Source organism: Patiria miniata, unplaced genomic scaffold (assembly GCF_015706575.1).
Source record: "Patiria miniata isolate m_02_andy unplaced genomic scaffold, ASM1570657v1 HiC_scaffold_29, whole genome shotgun sequence".
In the NCBI taxonomy this organism is placed as follows: Eukaryota; Metazoa; Echinodermata; class Asteroidea; order Valvatida; family Asterinidae; genus Patiria; species Patiria miniata.
In genome coordinates this window covers 22092747-22103799 of record NW_024037068.1, presented here as the reverse complement: position 1 = coordinate 22103799, position 11053 = coordinate 22092747, and the positions used below count along the sequence as shown (strand labels likewise).

At 40.9% G+C, this 11053-nt stretch overlaps 1 protein-coding gene across 1 annotated transcript in view; it reads left to right on the top strand.

The window, feature by feature from the left end:
• Positions 1-391: 391 nt before the first annotated feature.
• Positions 392-11053, top strand: part of LOC119735269 (protein turtle homolog A-like) — a 30615-nt gene continuing 19953 nt past the window's right edge. The window contains exons 1-5 of the mRNA XM_038208970.1: positions 392-452; positions 1246-1584; positions 7574-7840; positions 9178-9456; positions 10781-10931. Coding sequence (XP_038064898.1) covers positions 392-452; positions 1246-1584; positions 7574-7840; positions 9178-9456; positions 10781-10931 — 1097 coding nt within the window. The remainder of the gene's footprint in view (positions 453-1245; positions 1585-7573; positions 7841-9177; positions 9457-10780; positions 10932-11053) is intronic.

Sequence of the window (11053 nt, the reverse complement as noted above, 5' to 3'; positions counted from 1 at the left end):
TAAACACTGAATATTAATTGTAAACATGGTAAATAAAAATTATAAAGTATGTTTCTACGTTTCATAAAGTTTGTGAGATCATCTAGGTTAAAACATACCGGCCGGTAGGACTTTTTTTTGGTACTTTCGTAATTAAATGCACAAAGAGTGCATGAATGAGTGTAAAAGATTGTAAACAGCTAAAAGTCAAGTAGGTGCCGTAAATTTACTGACACACTGAAGTTTTTGTAACCTGTCACATCATAAAACCAATTCCCTGTGCTGCGGTTTTTACTTTGTTTTTTACTTGAGGCCTAATGTCAGCGTAAAATGACATGATCCCATGGCACGGAGGTCAACTCTAAGGTCACGGTAAAGTGCCCCCTGTGTAAACCCGCCTTGAGACCACAGAATGGGCTTAGGATTCCCCCTAGTGCTACAGTCTTGCCCAAAGCTGTACAAACAGGCAGGCGGTTTGGGGCAGAATTTTAATGGAGGGTCGCGCCTTTTGCAGAGATATAATGTCAATCCTGAGAGGTGTTGAACCACTGTTATTCCAGTTGGAGTTTTGTGGATTATAGAGAAATAAGAAAGGTTTATAGGCATCTTTTATTCCACTATCAGAAGTGAAAGTTGGTTTTAGAATAATTTACATTTAGTGCATATTTCTGAGTGGGCATGTGAAAGCAGTCTTTGACAGGGCTGCGGTTTGTGCTTCTTGAAAGTGTCCTGTTTTTTTAAGTCCTCGGCTTCACCCCCAATGGAGTTTTAAAGATAATTTGTACTGCAGTACGTACATGTAATGTAATTTAATTAGGCAGACTTGATTTCAAGAAAGTTGAAATAAGGTCATTTCAGATAGAACCCTGTATGAATGGGAAGCAAGCACAAATGCCAACATGAAGTTGGTATACTATAACAAACACTTGGGCCATAAAGTCCTAGCGAATTAGTACGAGCAGGATGATGTGCTTTTCCATCAAGTCAAAATTCATTCCAAATCATTCATGACCCAGTATTGTAGTTCAGTTTGTCACAAGTCCTCACAAGTCAATCAAAAGTCATCCAGTCCAGAGTCAAGTCACAAGCTTCGAACTTCCATGCTCGAAGTCACAAGCTGTTTCATGTGACCAAACTTGGAAGGACTGCATTTAGCCATGTGGTGTACAACACAGTCTTTGCCCTTTTATTGCAAGGGAAATCTCACGGAAGGAATAACAAATAACCAATCACATTTTTGTCTTGATTTCTCCCGTCTCCTCGCAGATTCAACCCAGGACCTCATCTATGCCCGATCAGGCGATGTCGTCACCCTTCCCTGCAACCAGACGCTCCCTACCCCATCCCCTGCCTTGCCGTTCGTTCCCTTCTTCCTCCAGTGGCGTCGCCTGGACCTCCCGTACCCGTTCTACATCGGCTTTGCCTCCTACCCTCCTTACATTGACCCCCAGTACGTGGACCGCGTGACGATCGAGGAGGACCTGTCGCTGCGCATCGATGGCGTCATTGCCGAGGACGATGGCTGGTACGAGTGCCAAGTCATCGTCCTGACCGGAAACTATGGGGACATCGGAAACGGGACGTTTGTGCATCTTGTTATAATTGGTAAGATCAATTCGAATGAAGTATGAACTGGCCTTGCGGCATCGTAGGCAGTGTGTTCGGATGTCTCTCCCAGTGGTCCTACCCAACTCTCCCTTTCTTACCGTTGAGGGGGGGTACTTGTGATTCTGTGTTTGTATCTGGTTGAAACTCAGTGGACAGTACAAGTTCCATTAACCCTAACTTCTTTTAGACTTATCTGGCAAAATAAAATTAGAAGCAATTTTTGAGGTACAATGTAGCAATACGTTCGCACTCAGTCGCACCCTGGTCGAAGGAGCCCGGAGTGCAACAGGAAAGAATCCTTCAAATGCGTTAACTGCATCAAACCCCAACATCATGAATGCCCTACACAAAACCTAAATGGGGTGTTTGGGTTACAGGGAAAAAGGTTGATGTTTGTATGCAGAGCTGTTAATAAAGGCTTTCATTCACAATTCCTTACCCATTGATTACTTAACATTCAATGGCTCTGCCTGTCGTCAGGAGAATTCTTGTCGTAGCCATGTTACTGTTTGTAATCTTATATTTTTTGATTTTCATAACCGTGCCAATTTTTGTTTTGGAAATAAACTCTTAACTTAATTTTTAAATTTCAAATTATTTGCAGCCTGACAAAAAACTATTAAAAGTGACAAAAATCACTAGGCTTGCAACCCTGCGTCAACCCCAAGATTGATTTCGCCCTGGGTTGAAATTCTTGCCAGGGTTCAAAACAGTAGTAACTGAGCATGATAAGCTTGATTTGCGTGAAACAAGTGTGAAATGATGCGGGGTTGAAAAATCAAAAACTCAACCCAGGGCGGCACTGGGTTTGCCCAGGGTTGAGTTCAACCCGGGTTGAAAGGCTCTAGTGTGAAAAGGGCTTAAGCCCGTATAAATGTATACATGTATACATGTACATTGTATGCAGTACCACATCCTCCACAAGTCATTTGTACAAAGTGTTCCATTACAGGTTTCAATAGCTCAATTTGCCCAAGGCCCCCTGCCATTGATCACCCTAAATGTTAAGTAATCAATGGGTAAGGAATTGTGAATGAAAGCCTTTATTAACAGCTCCCCATACAACCATTAACCTTTTTTGCTGTAACCCAAACACCCCATTTAGGGTTTGTGTATGGCATTCATGATGTTGGGGTTTGATGCAGTTAACGCATTTGAAGGATTCTTTCCTGTTGGTCCAAGTTATTAGGTTTCTGTTGTATTCGTTGTGTGATTAGAGTCAATAAATAAATGAGGCAGTCAATGGTGCTGGGGGGGGGGACTTATCATGTTCAATAACCCTCCAGCTTGGAAGGGGGTTGCAAGAGGGTTTTATTTGGGGGGGAGGGTCGAAAGACCTACCCCGGATGATTTTTACACGAATCTTTTCGTTTTACCACATTTAACAAAAAACTAGTTTATGCTTGGATATTGTTTGTTGTAAAACAGAAATTTTTCCAAGAACTCAATAGTTCCTTTCCCTGTGCTATTTCAGATTTTCACTCCGAAAAATTAATTTTGCTTTTTTAAATTGCCATTTTTCTAGCAATACAAAAGTCATTCAATTTCTGAATGAGACATTGTACCAAAAAAGCTGCCCATGTTTAGTTAGGGAATAGTTTAAGATTTTATTTCCAAAACCTGAAAAACGCCATTTTGTTAACTTTTACAATGTCAAACCCCAAAACTGCTCTTTTCTGGCTTCCCAAGGACAGTTTCGATGGCTGTTACATTAAACATTGTTTTATGAAGTTTAGAAACAGCCATTTTACTGTTCGTATAATATAATCTTTTATTTTTTGACTTTCCTAACCGTGCCAATTTTTCACTTTTTTCAAATGCATCGTGTTTTGGAAATAAACTCTTAACTTATTTTTTAAATTTTGATTTATTTGCAGCACATAAAAGTGTCAATAATTCGGTGTTTTGTGCTTTACGGACTCAAGAGCAATGCAAAAAGGTTTCCAGAGGGTTGAATTTGAGTCCAAAATGGGGAAAAAAAGAAAGCTTTTTCTGAGAAAAATCAAGGGAAATACCTGGCCCTGTGTAAAGCAATAAGCTGTAATTGCCTGACTCTAGTTATGGGGTACATACATGTGCCTTCATCAGTTCTACAATTAGATTTATAAATGTCACTTGCATTGCTAACTTATTTGGATCAAGAATAACACTTCTTAAATGTGGCTTACAAGATATGTACGTCTTTATTCCCAAAAATCTAGTGGAGCCTTCAAAAGCTCCATCCAATACCAACAAAGACATTACAGGCCCCCCCCCCCCCAGACATCAACCCACTCTCTCGTCATCTTCCAGTTTAGTCCCTGGTGGAAGTTACAAGGTACCATCAACCTTGCAAGGCAATTCATTGGCTGGAAGTAACTCTCGAGCATCATTCAAAATTTTGAATGGGTTTATCTTGCAGTGAAAATCTCTGCGGATCAAAGGATTGAACAGGCACTTCCAACCGTCGTCGGGAGTGTTGTTCCCGTGATCAAATGACCAAATGACCCATGAAATAAACAAAGGGCCTTGAGGCGTGCATTTTAAATGGTCGTTTGACTGGCCATGTGCTCCACACAATGGTCAGTCGGAGCGCAGGCAAGCATGCAAACACAGAGCACAACAAGAAGTCACTGGGACTTTCTTAAGGGCCTTTGGCTTACTTCACGCCTGGCCTCTTTTTTTTTAAAATTTAATTGTCAGCCTTGGGTTTTAACTGTATAGTCCTCTATTTGGGTTTTAAAGTTGCAGGCCAGTAGAAAAAAAAAAAATCTTGTTGCAATGTGAGTGACAGATCAAGGATTTTCAAAAAGGGTTGGCTGAGATAGTGAAGTCTGCATTTTTTAGGGGGGGGGGGGAAGAGGGGGGAACTGAGAATATATCAAGAAATGCAGAGAACACCAAATGCCTGAAGCAATACAAAAAGTTGCAATATTGAACAGCGCCGAAACCGTCCAATCACTCTATGGTTTATGGATTTTTCAGTGAATAAACACAATGTAGTACAATGTGTAGTACAACTCACCAATGGGTATCATTTCAGAAGAGGAAAATTAAGTGGGAGTTTTTTTTTAAATGTGAATAAGTAGATTTGATCAGATGAGTGGGGATTGTTTACAGCCATCCAAACCACCCCACTGCATACCTGTACATTGTAAACAGCCCTGGCTGTTGTGTCAAGGAGTTATTTTGCAGAATATCAATCTCATTTCTCCAAATTACAATCCACTGAGTCTCTTGTGTATCATAACTCATTGCATTCACTTGTACTCAAGTTGAACACATTTCCTTACAAAACGCATTGGACTGGACTACAAGCTAGGAAGTTAAAAGCACAGTCACACCAAATTGACCGACAATTTGTAGCATAAATTTACAACAAAATGTACATTGTACATGTACTTTGACTGCAGCTTTGGAATTATTTTTAACAGTCAAAACATGATCCAAGTTATTGAAGTTTCAAATCAGATGTACCCCCACCACCCCCCACCAACTAAAAAGGGACGTGCATGTACTGGTAGGAGTCCAATAGGAAACAGTCTTTTTTGTTTTATTTAACTAAATACCGGTAGGAAATGTATTAAAGTTAATGATACCGGTTCTTTATGTGTATAAACAAACTCCAATAAGTTGCATTGATGAAACCTACCAATTTGTTATCTTGATCCCATTTACCTGCAGTTCCTGTTTTGGTTCAAAATAAGCCACAATTTTCATATTTTTGGCTAAAAAGTGGGACAAAAAAATTACAGTCTCAAAATATTCACATTTTTTGTTAAATAACTTAAAGTTTTTGGGCCCTTTTAATGCAATTTCCCACTTTGGACCCCTACCGTAATTTAAAGAATAACCCATACAGTACGTACATGTACATGTACATGTACCGCCAGTACCGGTACATTGAACAGTAACAACTGTCCCATAAACACACATGTGGTTTGGTTGGCCCGGTTTGAAGTGGTTTCGGTTGGTGATTTAAATCCCCCTACTTTAAACACCCGTCAAATGGATTACGCGCACTGCCTGGGGCCATCGACCGGACACAAAAAGACTTGACATGCATTGAGGAAAGGCAGCCGCCGCCGTTATTCAGGGGAAAAAATGACACCGCGGACTTTTTTGTGTCCGTCACTTGTAACTTGTAAGAAGTGTAAGAACTCAAAAGGGACAAAGACCAGATTGGGTTACACAGCTTGAATGGATTCTCAAATCACAGATTTGCTTTCCCCTGGTCTTTTCCGAGGGGTGAGTTCAAACATTTGTAAAGCTAAACTGACATTTTGGATGTTGAGGGACAACAAAGTTTAATTCTTAGCAAGCTGGGTGGGAGGCCACCATTATGTTTTCAATGGTCTGGCCCCTTTTCTAATTGCACAAGGATTTCTCATTTTTTTCCTGTTACTTCTGGCGTATTCTTTCAATCCAAAAACTGTTATTGTTTTCTCTTAATGGCCAGTTTATAAGGAGACTGTCTTCACACTACGGTAACTCAATAGGCAAAGTAGAAAGAAAAACAAGTTGAATGCGTTTACATTCATTCAATAAGTAGACTAGGTTCTAGAGAGTATTTTGCAGTAAATTTGATACGAGTAATCCTCAGTCACAAAATGTGCACGACCAAACCGACGCTGTTTTCTTTTGTGAAGGATTCATGGATTTAGGTAGCTGGTTTAGATGAAAACCTTGTAGTTGGTGACTGTTTGGTCTTGTTAAGAATAACTTGAGTTCTTGACGGCATTTCCCTAACCTACGGCATACTTTTTTTATCCTGGTAACCTGACGCTGGTAATCTGCAATACAAAGAATAAACTTTTAGTGAGTTGTCGGCTTACTGTACAAAAATAGGCCACGGGCAATATGGACTTGGCTGCTTTCTTGTGTTCAAGTTTAAGTTAACAGTAGGTCGCTTCTGAATTACGGTACATGTACATGTATTACTGGTCATTTGTCAATTTTTACCTACAGTACATTTGTAAACTAATGAGAAAGAGTCCTGCTAGGACCAAAATTTCAAGCCCTGATGAAGACCAGGTCATTGAGTTGCTTACAGTAGCTTTTTTGTTTAGGCCAAAAAAAAAATACTCGGTCTCTGGTCAGCGCGCGCGTCGATTTTAATCATGCGCGTCAACCTTTTTTTTTTCTTCAAATTTTTGTACCAAGGAGCACCAAGGAATGGGAAAATTGCACCAAGGCAAATGATAAAGGGCACCAAGGCAAATTATGGAGGACACCAATGTATAATGAGGACACAAAAAAGTAAAATAGTACCCACTAGCTTGTCTGTACAATACAAGCTTGAAAAAAAAAAAAGCCACCAAAAAAAAAAAAAACCGCATCACCGCATCAATTCCGGAACTTCGGTCTGACCAGAGACCGACTTTTTTTTTTTTTGGCCTTATCATACCATTTTTTTTTATTTTGCTTATAAACCCTGGTTTTCTATCGCATCATTGATAATTGGACTGTTCTTAACAGAACAAAAAACTACTTAGCAAAGTTGATAATAAGCAGGACAAGTTCTTTTCAGAACTAATATCTTCTAAGCAGTAGTTATTACCACATGGTGTTACCGCAAACCGAAACGATACCGATACCCCACCATGCAAAGCCTCAAATCTTATATCATTGATAATTGCCATATTATCTTTGATTGAATTATTTCCCAGATTTGCAGCATTGCTAATGTTACTACCAGAAGCATTGTGACTTTACGTGTAATCCCTGACTACATAGCATACCGGTTTATGTCTTCTGAGTAGCGCCCTTGAACAAAGACATGTTTGACAAACGGGGGAACCGCCAACATTAATGTAGGGCTGGATAGCTCAGTTGGTGGAACACTGGAATGGTGTTCCGAAGGTCGGAGGATCCAACTCTACTCCAGTCAATTTCTTTGTTAAATTTGTATATCCTTGATAATTGTCAGCAATTGGAATTTAACGTACAAGCCGTGTTTTATTTTAAACTGATGCGATTGGTTTATTTCCTTTTTGTGAACTTTAAGGTCCGCCTAGATTTCTCTCCACTCCGCCAGCCTTGGTTGTCTTCCACGAGGGCAAAACTGAGGCCCTGCGGTGTGTTGCCAAGGGCACGCCCACCCCTACCGTCACCTGGCAGAAAGATGGCCGCCCGCTCACCAGCGATCACATCACGACGAGGGTTGATTCCATCGAGTTTGCAGGGGTGAGGCGTGAGGACAGTGGGACGTACGTCTGCAGAGCCCAAAGCGAGGAGGGGGCAGTGCAACACACCGTCCGCCTTCTAGTTCATGGTTAGTCACGTTAGTCTATAGGGCCCAATTTCATAATGCTGCAAAGCACATGATTTTCTTCATCGAGAGCCTCCGTCTATTTCAGGCAACAATAGAACAGGCACACTTTCCTCAGAGGAAAAAGTTGCTTAAAACCCTAACTCCCCAGCCTAATTTACTAGGAACCATACCCATTCTGGCAAATTCCAACACCAACATGAGAAATTGTACACACACACTGTTGGACTTAGTTTCTCGAGGTATGCCAACCCCAGTGTAAAAGACCATCAGTTTAGGGGTACTGTACCTATCCCAACAGATTTAAACAAAACCTGCTGTTGAACTTTGATGGGTTGAGTTCAGTTAGGGTTAAAGTAGTGACGTAACAATAGAAATCTCCATGCACGCGCAGCCATTAGCACATCCGCACCATGAAATAATGCATAAGGTTTGCACAAGTTTCTGCTATAGTAAGCACAACTTTTCTGTTTACTGTAAAATTATGTAAAAAAGTAAAACTGCTGCAAACTGCTTACTGACTGGATGGACCTGAAAAATTAAGCGGCACTATGAAATTGGGCCGTGAGTTGTAGACGAGTCCATCACAATTCCCTTCGTAAGTCCAGTCGCAAGTAACAAGGGATGTTAAGATATGCTTACATACATGTCACAGTTTGTTTGAAATATCAGTTTTTCCTTTTTCTTTTTGGATTTAAGTGCATGCAAGCTTTAAAATGGGGACACTATAACTTTAAATTTTGGAGATTCAGATCCTCTGGAACACCGTGGTTGGAAATTTACCCAGATGCCAACTGTGCATCCTCATCAAGCTTTCACTATTTGCCGTTGAAACCTAACTTTTCCGCCTTCATACCGATGGTTGCAGAGTCACAAGCACATTGCACAAGTTTTGACAATACTCTTACAAATTTTCACAACATACCCTCAGTAGTTTCTTGCAAAAACTGTCTTGCCAAGAACTGTTTGTGCTTTATCAGTAGGTGCTAGTTAACACAGGAAATGTAAATTAATACAAAACCTTTTCCGTTTTCATTAAGACGATAGTTCCTCATGAAATTTCGGAAAAAAATGTTGCAACCTGACGCCACTTCCGCGATTGTGTACAAAGTCTATGGAGAGTCAAGACAATTTTTCTAAGTATTTCCTAACAAAATTGGAAATGTTTCTCAGTCCCAGATTCATGTCTTATCAGTATTTTTGCAATGAATGACCTTCATTGAGATGATATATGAAGAAAAAAGTGGCGTCAGGTTGCAAATTTTTTTCCCGTAATATCTTTGCTTATGGAAGGTCCAAAATCTCACGAAGCAATTCCTTGTTTTCTTTATTTTACCCAGGAGCCCCCTTCATCTTCATCCCCCCACACAATCTCACCGTCATCAGCGGCCAGCCGGCCATCTTTGAGTGCGAGGCCCAGGCATCACCTGACAACGCCACCCAGCGATGGTACGATCACCATGGCAACCGCGTCCGGGAGTCCAGCAGATATGATTTGCTCCCGGAGGGTGGGTTGATGGTCAGAGAGGTGGGTCCCGAGGACGAGGGATGGTACGTCTGCAGTCCCACCAACGGGCTAGGGGTGGCTCCTGTAGCCAAGGGCTACCTGGATGTACAATGTGAGTTGCATTTCCGGCTTGGATGTAATTATCATTAAAGCTACAGTCCATCATTTGCAGCTATCCAAAAAGTAACTGACGTAATTATTGTTGAAAAACATACTTGGTTGAAAGATTGTAAGGAGACTAAACTCTCTGTGAATTGATTCTTTCTGGCAAGCTGTCATTTTGAAGAAATCAACGAAAGAAGGCCTTTCCAACAGTGCGTCTTAAGACGCACCGTTGGAAATTTCCGTTAGTAGTTTTTTTCTTTTATTCTGCGAAGCGCGCATGCTTTGGCATGACGCACACGCGCCCGCGGTTGCTCTAATTCGTTGGATCACTGCGCGACATCGCGTAGCTGCAATCCGCTCAGTGAGAACGTGTCTCAGACGCTGAATTCAGGCCCAATTCAAAACATGATTCAGCAACTTTTGATTTGAAATCGAGATCCCAGAATGCTGTTTTTCTCGGAATATACAGCTGAAGCTGAGCTCAAACTTCATCAGGTTAGTTGTTCAGCACCCTTTTTTAGATTTTGAGCACTGTTGTTGCTTCAATCGAACAAAATGTAGAAGTTACAAATGATGGACTATACCTTTAAGTCTCTTAGAAATTGTTTTCTAGTTGGTGGTCAGTCCCTTCTAATTATATCAAGCCATTCGAATGCCTCTCTTAACCAGTTCTCACCGGAGGTCGTGTATACACGCAAAAGTTTTGCGGTATTCGGAACGGATGACAGATAAACACGCAGGGAGCGAGGCCAGAAATATCTGTCAGCGACCCGCTCGCATCGAGCAAGGCCCGAAATAAGGTGTAGGTTCTTTCAGCAAAACAAAAACAATTCACACACATCCCTATGTGATTTGTTTTCGTTTTGCTGAAAGAACACTTACCTTTTTCGTGATCCGTGGACAGAACTTTAAAACGGTGGTTGTGTTTAAAATTCCGTTACTTGAAAATTACATGAATGATTTGAATGATTCTTGTACTAAAAGAAAGCTTATGAATTGGGCTTTCATATTCTAGATTTTGAAAGAGCTACATGCAGAACTTCACTAAAACAATGGTCCCGACATTTGGTTTTCATTTTTTTTACTCACCGTGCACATCGGAGTACAGACCCTGTGCCTATGGGTTAATGCTGCACAACATCTCAGCTACAAAATCTCAATCCTCACTGAATGCCTGGTGAATATTTAAGGAATAAAAACAACACCTTTAATTTTTAGCTAGAACAAAGCTTGGCCTACTGCATACATTGTTCCTGAGGTATCACATAATTCAACATGTAACAATTTAAAAAACTACAAAAAATTACCAAGTCTTTTTTGTTCTTTTACAGACCCAGCAGTTGTCGTATCCATGCCGTCCAATGCTTACATATCCAGAGGCTTAGATGTGAGGCTGTCATGTCCGGTGGATGCTGACCCGCCGCTACTGAACGTGATTTGGCGTAAAGATGGTTCCGAGATCATAGTGCGCCGATCAAACAGGTATTTGAAACCTGTTTTGGAATGTCTGAACCAGTGCATGACTGTAAACTGACAATTCTTACTGTGAGTTTTGTGTTGCCTCCAGACTAGTCATATCTCTTGAAAGTTGAATAAGATAAAGG